Source organism: Morone saxatilis, unplaced genomic scaffold, assembly GCF_004916995.1.
Source record: "Morone saxatilis isolate NCDOM2014 unplaced genomic scaffold, NCSU_SB_2.0 Contig23, whole genome shotgun sequence".
NCBI classification, from domain to species: Eukaryota; Metazoa; Chordata; class Actinopteri; family Moronidae; genus Morone; species Morone saxatilis.
This window is the reverse complement of record NW_023339796.1, coordinates 4202027-4217608: the sequence shown is the minus strand read 5'-3', so window position 1 is coordinate 4217608 and position 15582 is coordinate 4202027. Positions and strand designations below refer to the sequence as shown.

General features: G+C 40.3%; 1 protein-coding gene across 1 annotated transcript; it reads right to left on the bottom strand.

Annotated features, from left to right (window-relative positions):
* Window positions 1-340: 340 nt before the first annotated feature.
* pip4p1a (phosphatidylinositol-4,5-bisphosphate 4-phosphatase 1a) lies at window positions 341-15126 on the bottom strand (the record flags this gene model as incomplete). The annotated part of the gene is given in 6 exon segments (XM_035671223.1): window positions 341-3440; window positions 5575-5665; window positions 7242-7294; window positions 9428-9533; window positions 11160-11266; window positions 14933-15126. Coding segments are annotated over 6 exon segments (695 nt in total), but the record flags the coding sequence as incomplete, so codon positions are not given.
* Window positions 15127-15582: the final 456 nt, after the last annotated feature.

Here is a 15582-nt window from a genome sequence, read left to right as displayed (position 1 = left end):
CCCTTACTTTAAGCCTTCACCTGGGACAGATTTATTTATTATCTCAAGTAAATAAAATGAACTTAAATGAACTGGGATTCACGGTATCATCGGCTTCAGTTTGTTGGCGAATAAAAATTAATTCATGTTAGCTGTTTTGTACATCATCATGTCTTTATTTGTGTGTAAACAAACTCTGAAAAGAGCATCAGCCAGGTTGTTGATTATTGGCATTAACATGATTGATTTATTTTGCAGTCATGGGTAAAACATGATCACTCCACTGCAAAACAAAGGTCTTCTTAAACAAGTCATTTCATCTTCAATTCTGTCCTACAATCTTTATTTTCTTTTTTTCTTGTTTCAACCAAAGTCTTAGAAATGAATGCAACTGTAACTTTAAACTGGCAGATTGTTGTATTGATTTCAAAAAAAAAGAAAAGAAACAATTGCCCTTGGTCCAGTCTTGAAGAAAGTGAAATATTGTTACTTCATAACAGACTTTTTTTTGTACAGTAAATAAGATTTTAGGACTTGATGAATGACTTATTTGTTAAAAGCCTTTTTTGCAGCGTGTATAATAAATAACATGACACTTCCACATGAACTGTCTGCGACCTCAGTTCAGTCTAGCAAGGTAACTTCATCTCATCTTACTTGGTGTAATGCAGTGTTTCTCACTACTGTATAAGGTGCTGGGTGTGTGTGTGTGTGTGTGTGTGTGTTTGCGTGCGAGAGAAAGAGAGAGAACTTGGTCACGATGTTTTTGTTTGTGTGCGAGTATGTTGATGTGTTATAAGATATTAGACACGGGTGTCCTGGAGGCTTATTGGGTTAGTAGTTCGTCAAATAATTAAATATGTAACAATAACAGGTGAAGAGTTGCAAAAATAACCTTCTTAAAAACAACAAATAAAACATCCGCAGCGCTCACAGCAGTAGTGTTAAGCTCGGAGTGCAACATAATTTGCTTAGTCACTTCCATTGTACACAAACGACAAATATATTTACAATTTGAAACAAAAATACATAATTCATAACAAAAAAGAAATGTTACCACATTCAGAACCACAGACGAGTCATTGTGGGACTTTACACTGAGTGGAAATGTATAGTGTAGTGTGTTGTTTATGTTTACTGACCTATTCTGACTTGCATTAGGCTTTGTGTAGTGGGTAGAGCTTTACCTCCCTTACATTTATTCCACTGGCCTTAAGGTGAACGCTCCATCTGGAACCGACCAGCCTCCGCTTTCAATGACAAAAACGGGACATATTTTCCACCACGAACGGTCCCGACTGCGATCGAAACCGCTGACAGAGTTGAACAATATGGAGCTTTCACGGCAATTTCAGTTCGATATTTGAGCTCTGATGCATTTAGACGTCATCCTGAAATTCTGGGGTTGCGATCGGGAGCAACAAAAGCCTGACGAATTGTATTTTTTTAAATTTATTTTAAGGCTTACTGATGTTTTGCTTTCACAGATTGAATTCCAGCTAGCAAAACATACAGACAGGCCTGTAAATTCAGCTCTCAGTCCTCTCCCAAGACAAACATGTAGCGCAGTTTGTGTGAATGAAAACAGAAAGCAATTCCAAGACACACCTTATACTCGGAGGGTTTTGTGGGTATAAGCAGGCGGATACTGACATTGCCAATGGCTCTCTGTGTTTGTTTCACACTTTGGTTGGTTTCAGAAAGCCAAGCAACCGAAAGGTGTATGTAATTAAAGCTGCCTGATTTGATATTGGGATTCACGATTAGCGGGAATGATCATTTTTGCACAATTTTTTCATTTTCACTGAAAAAAAAAGCTCTTAAAAATCTCAATGATGTGACATTTATTGAGGTCTGAACCAAACAAACATGTTTTCTTACATGTGGAGAACATGATTTGTAAGCCAGGGCGTCTCTGCAGCCCTACAGTACGTCATTATAATGATTTTCTTTGTCACACATTTTAACTTTTGCAGATTCTTCAATCTAGAAACTGCACCATATTACTATTTCGATTAATTGCACAGTGTAATTTACAGTGTAATAATGTAAACCTGTCTCTTGAAAGTCAGAGGGAGGATTATGACACATTTAGCTGGTTTTGATGTCAACTGGAGATTGAAGTATGATGCGAAAACAAATAATAAAAAGATAAAAAAGTATGCATTCGTTATAGTTTGGGTGAAAGAAAAAAAAAAAAAGCTATAGACGTGGTTACACTCTTATGGGACCGGAAAAAAATATCCATACTTTCATGTAAAGTGGCCACGCATGTCACTTTTCCTTCACTGTAATAAGGACAACAGTATGGAGAAAATCTGTTTACGGGTCTGTCTTTGAAGACAGAGGCTGGTATGCCTTTGACAAACTGGTTTCTGAGCTGTTGAAGCTCTAAAAGAGCATCCTGCTTTTGTTGTGTGCCGCTATGCATTCACGTGGCTGTGTATGTATGTATGTATGTGTGTGTGTGTTTGTGTGTGTGTTGAATCCTTCTATCACACCTCCTTTTAAGGCTTTCAAGCTGCTTTGGATCAAAGTCAGTCCCAGGGGATAATTCAGCATAAACATTGAGTTCAGAAACATCATAGCCTACCTTCACATACTGCTGAATTCAATTTTTCAGACACATTTCAACACCTACTTGATCTTTTGATTCACAAAAAAAAAAGGAGGCCGATGTCCCCCCCCCCCCGGCCAATCGTCTTCTACTGGCATCGATTTGTTAGCTTCATCTGACTTCATCGCCGCCTTTACAAAATAATATGTTTCTCAAAAAAAAAAAAAAAGTTAAATGCTCCAATGCTGAAACTAATGTTAAATTAGGACTGAAGGAGGAGTGTCCCCCAGAAACAAAAACAAGGGCAACGTTCACATCTAAGACTTAACTTTAAGCCCTCGTCTTAGAAATTGCCGGAGTGCAACAGATGTGCCACAGACTAAGTCCAAAATGTATAAACAGCGCAGGGGGAGAGAGAAGAAGAAAGTTTGTTATAATAATGTTAAAATGAACCCCACACTGGCCACGAGATTAGAACAGATAAACAGTACATTAGGCTATACGCATCATCATAATTACCGATAGATATATAGCAGTCGCAGCCACCGCCATCCAGTTTTAGAAACACATTTGACTAAAAGAGAAGGGACAGGAGGAGGAGGAGGAGGAGAAGGAGAAGGAGACCTTTTTCTTTCTGGAGTTGGATTTAAATAAATATTCTGTTTTTTGTTATTTTTTTTCTTTAAAGCCATCTTTCCTCCTGCCTGGTGGGCGGGGGGGTTGGGAAGAGGGTGCAGCCGAGTCGGGAGAGAGGGGGGCTCTATGTGAAGTTCTGGAGGGGCTGGCTGACCCTCATGCACGCCCAGTAGAAGGCCCGAGCCAGGGTGACGAGGACCAGGAGCAGCAGCACGGCCCACGAGGCGTAGATCCCCTGGTAGGTCTGAGCTTTCACCCACGTTCCAGCCTGAAGCGACAGAGGAAGTTTCAGAAAAATCAGATGTTGCTCAAAAGGCCTTTAAAGAGAATTTAAGAGCACATCCTGAGTGTGTTACGGTGATTATAATGAGCCAGCTCGAGTCCAATCAGGCTGAATGCACAGAACCGGAGAGCTAAAGCTACAATTATGCTTCAAAATGTTTTATGCATTTATTATGTGACCCACTTATGTTGTCGCAAACTGTGCAAAATTCCAGCCAAGTATCCAGAGATTTCTACAATTAAAAGATGAACCACTTTTTAAAGCCAGCATTACAACATTTCTTTTTTTTTTAAATCAAACACAGATTCTCTTGTGAGACGTTTCCATGCAAAACAGACTTTTAGGGTATTTTATGTATCCAGTCGGTCATAAATCCACCTGCCCCAAACTGATGCGGTGACTAAATTTGAATGTCTCAAATGCACACATTTCCATGGAAGAGCACATATTCAATGCTTAAGAGTGACTGAGGGAGTAAGAGAGAAAATAGCTTTCCCATCAAGTATTAAGTGTGCAGCTGTTCAGAAGAAAATTATGTAATGAAGATGGCAAAAGTGACTTTGAGAGAACCCACAGGGATTTTCTGAGAGTGTGGAAATATGTATTCCTGTTTCAAAGTCAAAACAGTAGAACAAAGCTAATATGGGTAGAAAAAGAAAATAATGAAACTTCATATAGGGAGCGTTTTTTTCACATATTATTGTTGTACCACTCTCAGGGTTGTTATTAATCCACGTAATGAATAATATTCTTTCCTGTTTTGACACCTGGATGATACACTCGCCTGGGTCAGATGATTCATTCTATCTAGAATGAACCACCAAGCATGTTCAAGACCAGGACTAGACATCCAGACAAGGTTCAGTGTGTGTTACAGCTAGGTTTCTCTAACCATCAAGTCTAAGAGAACAGCTCATTTCGGCTGAAGAAATTTAAAATATGCTTAAAAAACATATACTTCGACTTTAATTTCTTCCCTCTCTGTAATTAAAATGTACAGTTTTAATGATTCAGGCTGCTCTCAGGGACCTGAACATTTCAACTCTGGCTCATGCTGCTGAGCTGGGGACCCACCATGGCTCCTGAATGTTACAGCTCTTATGGTGATGAACCTCCGTAACTACCCTCACTTCCTTCAAGTCCTATGAAACCACTGCCAATGAAACGCAGTCTGCAAATGAAGTTTGATACGTCGCTCGCCTTGGGTTGTTGCCGATAAACTTTATCGATGCAACGTTGTAATTAAACTCAGAACTTGTGCTCTTGTGCCATTCTAATAATTAAAACAACCTTTTTCTTAAACGCAACCTGATCTCATTTTGTGACATTCACTGCCACTACACCTGCATTATGCATTGCCGTCAACACAGCGTATTTATTGTCTGCACATTGCTTACTGTTCTCCTTGCTGGCAGGCACGTATGGATCTTGTGTTCAGTGTGTCTATACTGCAGGGCTCCGTTTCATGCTCGTATTGCACCCTCTGCTGTTTACCAAGCAGAATGTATCGACTATCTAGCTCTTTCTAGTATCTATCCGTGTTTATTTTTAGACTCTGGCACTCAAAACTGTGATCTATAATTGAGAGATTATTCTACTGTTGCACTCTATATTACCATTTAAGGAAGAGCAAGAGAATATAAAATGCACTGTGCATATGACTAGAGTAAGAGTAAAATAAGAAAGGGAGAGCAGACAGCAAAAGCCAGCCAGGAATGATATAATCTGTTCTGATATTTAGTGGGTGTTGAAGCTCATGTTGAAACCTGAACACTGCTTACAGTTAAAGTAGGCTGTGTTTGTGCTATATCTCCCTGACAAATAGAGGCCTGTCACATAGTGTCTGGAGGGCGGCTGCGAAGGTGCACGCCCTCCATGTTAAACAAGCGACAACAAAAGTAGAGATTGTAATCGCACCGCTTCTTCCTGCTACTTTTGTTTTATCTGCGACGGTTAGGTTGTCAGGATATACAATTATAAAAGGGGAGGACAGATTTGGAAAAGATGAGACAATAGTTAAACACAAAAAGAAAAAACGTTGCTGAAAATGTTAATGCCTACAAGCCAGTTATTGATAATCTCTTATTGTATTTGATGGTGTCTGGTGGCGTCCACTCACCATCAGCCCGGCGGTGGAGATGCTGAATAGCAAGCAGAGTAGAAAACACCACAAGCTCCGCCTCCGGGGGTACCTCTGACCAATGGAGGAGCTGCAGGACCAAAAGAGAAGAGAATTAATTTTAATAGGAAATGAAATGAAATAGAACACAATGATATAACACTGTGCAGTGGTGTAGCGGTGCCTGAAGAAGTGTGTATACACTTAATTTATGCCCCAAATTGTTTTTTAAAGCAAAAGATAAACACCCTGTGTTGTCAACAGTGACGTGTAAGAGCACTCTTGTATATTCAGTTTATCCAAAAATGGGCCAAAAGGCACTATGTGCACATTATCACTTAACCTCTGCAGCTTGACTTGAGGCAGAAGGGCTCATTAGGAAATGAACATTAGCCACATACACAAGTATTCCTAATTCCTTACTCCAGCCACTCATCAAAATTTGACAACTATGTCATGCCCTCACCATCATCAGCTCACAGTACACTACTGAATGATGCGCATCAGAGGGTTTTTAGAAGTGAGTATACCCAATGCTATTTACCTGTGTATACTGTGCACTACACCACTGAACTGGTGTTTTTCCTGCAGTATAAGCCTCTTCCACAGCAGGAATTCAGGCTTGTCATAGTATATAGAGACAGGTGTTATTAATAACATTAACGGTTGCTCTGTTCTATTCCAGGTTCCTTGTAAACCGTGACAGTAAGCCCACATGCACAATTGCCCAGAAATTGAAGCGGATAAATGAAATTCGGCCATCCTAAACTGTATTATTTACATACGCCTCCGCTCTTCCTACTGCAACCTATCAAAGTGTATTCTGTGAAAAGGTCCTATTGAATAATAAGGATGGGGGGTTGAAATCAATTTGGCATCTTTTAAAGCAGAGCAACTACTCCAGGATCAATCATTTTAGCTTGTATATTTCGGAAATGTAGAATAGTAGCAGTAGCAGGTAAGCTGATGCTGGAAGCGGGGCTGAAATAACAAATGAAGGATGATGGCAATACACCTGCAGAGATTCAACTTCCAGCAGCCCCTAGCTATTTTAAAATTTGACAAACCCAAGTCTGATGACTTATAAAGCTGTTTATAAAGATCGTCATGGCACACCTGTGTATTGCAGTAATACAACTGACACACTGGTTCATCTCTTTTCAGCACCTTGTGAGGTAAAATGCTCACAAGGTGCTTAAAATAAGAAGTGGGATTGGCGTCTCAAGAAGTGATACCGCATCATATCTCGTTATGCCTGCTAATTCCCATCCTTACAGTCCCATGAACTTTGCTCACCATGTTAAGAAGCTTATGGAGATAGTCCATAATACAGGAATGTGGTTGCAGCAAAGTTCAAGGAAAATACAAGTACAAAAACATAAATGGAGCTAAATCCCACAGGTCAGAAACCTCCTGATGTTATGAGACACATATAAACACTGTTAGGCTGGTGAGGAAAATGTGTTGTAGCACTTGAGGTTAGAGACAAAGTCACAAAAACAGGATTTTACAGGTTTTATTCACACACAAAAAAGCCACTACGAGCTCACTCTTCGTAGATTTCAATGAGTAAAAGCTTCAGGCTTCAGGTTAAGGATGTAAATCTACAGTTAAAAGTACAGTGAGAATGAATTGATGTAATGGATGAACTGCTTATAGCTACTTACACTTTCCTGCAGTGCGGGCACCTGGCCAGCGTCCGGTCTGTGAACTCTGTCCACTGGAAATAAGAAGAGACAGACATGAGACCTTCAGCGTCACCCAGAGAGCAACACACGTCTTTGTCAAATTATTAGTTGTGGTGATGACAAAACCTTCGAGCACCAGTATTACATCCACTGCAATTCTAACTGACCTCGATTCTAACATAAAATACCTGTGTTTCTGGTGCTACATACACTTTGCCCGTAGATGCAGATAGAATTTATTTTTAATTTTCTATCAAAAGGCAACATAAACCTGACTCTGGCATTGCACAGACATATAACAATATACATGCAGGAGTTAAAATGTGTTATTTGAAAAAAGTATGTAAGTATGGTTGTGCAGGAAATAGAAAAGTCCAAATATGTGAAGGTGTTAAAAGTGGAAAGTGCTTGTTTATTATGTGTTTGGAATAAAAGATTGTTTTAATGTGTTTGTCCAGGCCAGAAGGTTTTTATATTAGTGACCTGATCGGAGGCGTACGGAGGAGGTGTGAAGGGCCGTGTGTGTGATGAGGGTCGTCTGCCTGTTGTACTGCAGCAAAACAAACTATCTAATAGAGTAATTGTGCATTAAGGCTGTAAGGTGCTAGAAAAGGTGATGTCTTCAAACGGTTATTTTTCTAACCAACACTCCAAAACACAAACGTGTTCAACCTGCAGTGATATAAAAATGGAGGAAAGAAACACTCCTCGCTTTTTGAGAAGCTGGAACCAGCAAGTGTTTGTCATTTTTGCCTGATAGATGACTTAAAATGATCTTTTGTTGATCCATTTTCTGTTGATTGACCAACTCATTAAATGCCAATTTGACTCAGTCAGCACTACACGCCAATTGATGCAAATGCAAATCTACTCTGATGGCTCCGGTACTTTCTCTGCAAGTAAATGTCTCGTGGAGGCGATGTGCAACTTAATTCCTTGTCGAATTACAGATGGTCTTTAAATTGGACCATAGATTTAAACACGCCTGCTGCTGCTGCATGGCCTGATGATATATTTTATGAAATTCAACACAACCATCCCAGTTCCTCGTCAACATGCGCTGCATAGCATCCAAAAATGAGAAAGAAAAATAGTCTTCTTTCAGGGTGCGGACATTTATCCCCTCCTTAACACTGGTGTGTGATACATTTGTAAACCGTGCAGAGCACAATACACTGTGCATGCTGTACATTATTTTTGCTCTGTATAGGAAGCACAGAGAATATTATCACCAGATCTGCGACAAAGGGATGACTGTGATGCCACCCCGGGCGCAGATTTGTGTTTTCATTCAGTCACCCTGTCTTTAAGCAGGTAGGACAGGTTCGACAGAATGCTAAACACCCCAAACCATCCATCCAACCTCTTTTATAACTCTATTCTTCCCTTTCTCTGACTCTGCCGTCCTATTCTTTTTCACCGTATATCCAGAACATCTTTACCTGTCTCACACATTGTTAAAGAACAGTAAGTTAAAATTTCACTCCCCCTTTAGCACAGAATGGCTCCAAATACATCAGCAGAGTTGATAGGGTTATTGATCTACAACAGTAACTCAACATTTACTTGGCCTGGTGCTAAGATGTTTTGGCTTTTCAATAATTCACTTCTCTGGCTGTGCTACAGTACATTTCACAGCAGAAAACCTCGCAGGCCTACTGAAACTGTCACAAGATATTTCTGTTACAAATGATGAAAGCTTCGCTCGAAAGCCAAAAAGAAAACGCCAAAGCAGTTTTATTATTTGGCTGTTTAGCATAGTAATGCATCACCTCTTCGTAAACATTTTTATTGGATCTTGGCTCTCTGTAGGGAAGGTGATCTTATTGGTTGTGTCTTATTCATATACACGTAATTTAGAGGGAGCAGAGAGGTGGGGACCTGTGCCAGAGCCTTAATAAACAGTGGTTATACTGATATTGATTGTCATAGAGCTTAATAAGGGCAATCAAATAATGTCTTTTTAAATTGAACCTATGCTACAGATGCAACCACTGTGACACTTCAAATCAAATTCTTTTGTTTTTTAAACCTGAAAATTACAGTAGCTTGCTTTTGAAACTCTGACTGTGTTTCTAGATCCAGTGGGTATTCCCTCAAACTCACAAAAAAACATTTTCACTCAAGTTTATTAAAGGTTTTCTAAGACAAAGAGAGTGTGGTACCAGGAAGGTGTTGCTGCAGTGTCCACAGGAGACGCGGGCTCCAGCTGGCTGGGGGTCAGGACTGGCCGGACCAGGATGAACTGGACCCAGATTAATTATCCTCTTACTATAAAAAAAGAAAGGGGTGGGGGTGCAGACACAGAAAGTCAAAATTCACACCACAAACGACTCAAGATGTTATCCAGCGTAAGTGCAAGCTAATAATCGCTGCCTGAAGTTGGAGCAGGAGCCCCATTTGCAGCGCTGTGGAAGGCATGACGACAGTTTCACTTTGTGGGATGCATCAGCAGCCGGTCCTCTCATTACCAATAACAGTGCTTTTAACTTCCTACAGTCTCAACTACAGTCGCTCAGACAGCAGCACAGAGATGTGTCTGGTTTAGTCAGCATGTCTGGGTTGAATGCAAAACAGTGAGTGGAGGTGAACTCTCTGGAGCAATTTAATGCAGAGGAAAGTGGCCTATGGGGAATATATATACACAGCCTTTTGGCATCACTTTAACTAAATGGATAACCTTGGGTCAACTGTAATGAAACCAGAAATGTTAACAGTTGCACCAGAAACATGCAGAATCCCACTGCTCAACTACAGAAAAAGGTTTGTTGTATTTATTTGCCAAGAAATCTCTGCATCTGTGACACAATATTCACAGTCACAGAGATTTGTTCCTGAGGAGCAATGGTGTGCAATATCATGTGAAAGCAAATTACTGGTTAAAGGGTGTGTTGTGGAATACGTTTTAAAAGAACATTTTATTTTGTTTTTGCTTTTTTGCCCAGTTCATTCATTGCAAACTGCTAAATAGTTTTATGCAAACCTCAATCAGCCTTCTGTCTTTCCTTACAATCTGCACTGGAGCTGGCAGGTGTTAAGACTTTCAGATCTTTATGACAAGATTTTGTGATTTACAGTTTAAAATTATACACATTTACATAGCAGCAGAGAATGAACCAAAAAAAGAAATGGCTAAAAATGTTGCTCTTGCACATTTTATGCCTCAGGCATAAACAAGGAATCTTATCTCTCTAACCAATTACACGAGGCTGCAGCAGCATGATGTTCAGAGGAGCTGCCTGAGCTGCACATTTTCAGTGACTGACATCAGTCTTGTGTGTGTCTGTTTGACCTCTAAAAAGAGTTTTATGGCTTTTTGTTTAGGTAATTGCCTGACAGAAGGCCACTGAAACTTTTCTTTCCTAAACTGCATTTGAACTTTCAGCAACCACATTTACTATAACTCATGAAAGTGTGCTCATTCTGCTCTGATGTTATAATATGAATGAATCTGCTAAGTGTGCATTTGGTTAGCAGCTACTCTGCAGGAAGTTAGTGCATAATTAAAGCAGCTATACGTTGAATAATGTCTTTTAAAAAAATGTTAAAGATTGAAAATTAAACCTAATAATCCCCATTCCTGAGTAAAATGTGGCCCAACACAACACACAATACAGACTGCATAGTACCCATACAGACACCCCTCTCATAATACAAATGATATACTGAAGTCACGATGTGGCTGTTCTAATGAGGCTGTTATTTCCTCATCCAGCTCGCTGAGCACTGCATGTAAACTGCGCTGGAAGCACAGCCTTAATTGAAGGACTGCTGCTCCCACTGCACCTTGTTTCCTCTGCTTCACTTCTCTCTCACACAGACAGACACAGAGCGCTCGCCGTCTCACAGTGGTGTGCACACACACACACACACACAGACTTGGAAAGAATTTCTCACCAATATGGCCGGGGACAGGCGATCCTCTGGGAAGTGACTTTGCAGATGAGCAGACAGTTGCAGGGGCAGCGAACGTACTTCTTCCCTGCTGGGGCATTCTTAATGGGCTGCAGAGGGAGACAGAGACACACAGGAGGAGGAGATAAGAAGACAGTAGAACAACGAATTAGAATAGGAGTAGATAACAAGCCAATTATTCTTGACGGGTGAGAATTAACCAATACTACACAAGGGAGAGAGGTATTGTAGGAGATATTGGAAGTCGCAGGTAAGAAACCAAGGGACAGCATTCATAATGTATTATGATACTGTTGGTGCTTCAGTGTCCCAAACTGCTCAAAACTGCTTGTTGCAGGCATATTTATACAATTATTTTGTAATGTCAACAGATGATTTAAGAGACTTTAAGTAACACATTAAGCCTCAGGTGCTCACTGCTGGCATTTATTGTGAGGGAAAGGACATGTCTTCTCCAAAGCAACAGGTTTATCTAGCACTGCTTCTGACTTTAACACCAGAGGCAAAAAGTAGATAAAGGCTTCAAAAAATCACAGACTTGCATGTGATAAGGTTTGGTCCCATTTTGTAGGCTCCTACAGTTTATTTGAAGGCTTTTTGTTGCGGTCCAATTCATCAGTTACAAAATATCTCGACACAACTGGATTGATTTATACCAACAGCATCCTATTGTACTCTCAGAGTAAATACTGTATGAGGATGCACGACCACGTATACGTCTTGCTGGTGCAGCTTACTGGGTCACATAATACTGCAGGCCACAATCAGCTATCAAGGACACTGTTTGAGCTCACACAGAGAACGGAAACCTTTTTACACAAGTACAACTGAATCACACGCCGTCCTCTGGGCTTAATATAACATTCTGCTGCGTGTCCTGCTGATGTTTCTCTCCGCTGCATCATTAGAGTCGGGCTAACCAGATCATATTGAGTCCTGTACGTTTTTCTGCTCCATTATCAGTTTCACTTACAACAGCTGTGGGAGTCTTGTTTGTATCCGTGCCGTAGGGACTGGGGGTAATGACAAGGAGCGAATACTAATATTACAAGTAATGATTATACGCTGGATTGTCTCATTTCAGTCACCTTCGGTCATCAAAGTTGTCATATAGAGATATATATATAACGTTTATTTACTTCAAATGCAGTCCAACACTGTTTCAGATCAGTGTTCATCCAACTGTGTGGTCACTGCAGGCTGCGGTTTGTGTTGCTGTTGAACTGTGTTGAATTATACAGACATGTGTTTCTATTATTCATCCCCAATTTATATATATATTATATATCATATATATTAAATTTTAACAACATAATGCACAGTTACACAAAACTAACCATTTCCATGCTATAAATATGTGATGTTCTTTGCCGTTAAATAAGTCATGTAACGGTAATCGTTCCCATGTCGCTGCCACTGAGCTGCTCCGCATCGTGATGAGAACCATTAGGAAATCTGTGACAGTGAAATAATACTTGCAACTCCTTATATTGATTGTCGTCCCACCTCAACTGTCATATTAAAACTGGGCTACAAGACATTGTTGTGTCACAATATTTATCAGCTTAAGTAACAATGGGGGCCTGACACAAAGAAGAATGCCCCATTATCACCACTAAAGACTAGAATAGATCAAACCTATCACATAATAACTGCTGTCCCACAGATATTATTATAATAAATAGTTTGCCTTCTATCCACATTCCTGTACAAATTGTTGGATTTGAGCAAATACTAGGGTCTTAATATATGTTTGTATGACACTACCTCTGTAACGCCGGCGATGCATGTTTGCACATCCAGATTAATTTCGGTCTAAATAAAGCCTCATTTATATGATTTATAAGGTTGTGGCAATGATCTATATTTGCATTCCACATATATAATTGTCTACATTTACATACAGTATGCTCCCTCCATCTGTAAAATTGCTCATAATGCCAATTCCTACATCTGGACACATTTAATATTCCATCTGTACAGCGATCTGCATAGCTAATGATGAGCACACGTGGATCTGACATTGACGGTTGCTGAAATTACATGCTGTGTTATCTTTAGCTCCACTCTCCAATTGTCCCAATCATTTCGATCATTTTCTCTGTGGGGTTTGTTTCCTCAAAGAGATGATTAAAGCTTGATAACTAAATTTCACACGTTTTCAACTTTTCATGAATCAGGCGAGTCGAAGTGCAGCTGTGCGTCTGGTTAGCTGCTGTGTCTCGTCTCACCTGACCAGTAACGGTACATTATTTAGCAAATGTATGTGTATAGCTGTCACATTCATTGTAAAACCTGTGTAATTTAAACATAAACATAACAATGAGGCCATTGTTGACATGACAGGTGTGCTCTATCTACTACCGTTGTGGTTAGTTGTTGGTGCTCGAGTTTCTCGACATTTGGACCACTTTTTCCCTCCTGATTTTTCAGACTACCTTAATAGGATTAACATTTTGTAACAATAAACATGTCATATGAACTTACTGGCATATTGGATCGATTTTATGGTATGGGTAAATATAAATCTAATTTATTCTGACCACTGGCATTAAGGAATCAAACACTTTTAGTGCTTTCAGTCTATATCTTAACTGATGGACCTGCAAAGAGCTTAAAAACGACTGTGACTGGACTGGAAGGCCCAATGAATTAGAAAATGAACGAGATGTTTTGGATGACCCAAATTACACCAGTTAGGATGGTATGTGTCCCTGAATGTCTTGGGAAAACAACTTTCTGTTTATTGCTATGAGGGTAACTTTCTGCAAATCTAACTTGGTGGGCAGTGTTCAGGGAAAACACTTCTTTATAATCTAATCTAGAGAGGTTATGTTATAGACAGAAAACCTTTCACACGTGCTTAGCCTCATCTTTAACGGTCTTACATGGTCTTGCCTCATTGAGTCAGTTCATAAAGCAGAAGGATAGTAGGTAGGGCAACAAGGGCAGCTACCAGAGGGGACTGTATTATACAATACAGATGTACCAAGTTTGTGCAAACAGTGTTCTCAGTTAGAGCCACCCGCTACTGGAATAGTCTACCTACTGAATTAAGAGAGTACACTGATTACATAACTTTTAAACATAAACTTAAGACCTGGCTTAAGGTAAACCAAACCTGCAGTCATGAGTAGTCTGACCTCATCTCAGGCACTGCCTTTACATTATCTCATTGTTTTTATACCGCTGAAATGTATTTTTGTATTATATTATAACTGTTGTAGTAACTGTAATAACTTGTAGTCCTTGTTGATACACTGTACTGTACCAATTTGTTATAACCTGCACAGCGAATACAGGTGAAAACTCCAGCACATTTACATTGAAGTTTAATTAATGTGCATTGTCCCTGGTAAAAAAACAAACAAAAAAAAACAATACACAGTACATCTAAAGGATTGGTTCACCCAAACCACAACAAAAAGTTTCATTAGAACTATATTTGACCAGAAAACCCTTTGACAGGGATTATAGGGACTATTAGTGACCTCACTGTGAGCTCTGTGGATTATCTGGAAACAGATGATGCTTAAAATCCAATGCTTTGAGCACCAAAGACAGAAATTACATCCACCTCCACTGTATCGCTGTCAGAAACCTTAGAGACACATGTGTCAAAGCCTGGTTTCAATAAAGCAAGAAGGTCTGTGTGTGTAGACACCACCAGAGGTTCATCAGAGGAAATATATTTTTGTACATTGTGTGAAACTACCCTTTAAAAAGAAGGATACAGACGCCTCCAGAAAACCTACCGTAGCTTCATTGCAAACCCCGCACTTCACCACGTGCTGGTGGATCTTGCCCTCCACAGAGATCAGACTCTGACACACCCTGCAGCTGATAACAGGGGCGCTGCCACTCTCCGGGGAGGTGAGAGGGGAGTAGGGCGGAGGGTCCTCCCCTAGGAGCACCGAGGGCTGAGTCGGGCTGGGGAACGGAGGGAAGTCTGCACAGGGAGGGAGAGAAAGAAAGGACGGAGAGGAGCTGTGAATACAAAAAGTAGTACAACCAGTGGCAAAGGAACGGATTGTTGAGGGAAGAGTTGCGCAATGGACTGAAAAAAAAAGCCTCAATTCCCATGACAAGTGACCTCTTACTTCAAGATTAACAAGATAATAAGATTGGGTCCCGAGGTTGAACTGAAAGGAGCTTTGGAAGGAAGAAAACACTCCTGGAATGCGGAGCGGGGTTAGTTTTCAACAAGTAAGAGACTAAAAGTGTCCGTGAGCGACGGGAAAAGAAATGAGAGAAGGATGTGAGTGAGTCAATGGGAGCGTTTGATGGAGAGATCAGATGCAACATTTTCTAGAATCAGTGTTTGGAGCAGATTGTGGGAGCAGAAACATAATTAGGAGCCACATCTCATGCCTCCCCCCCCCCATTAATGGCCTTAGACACAGCC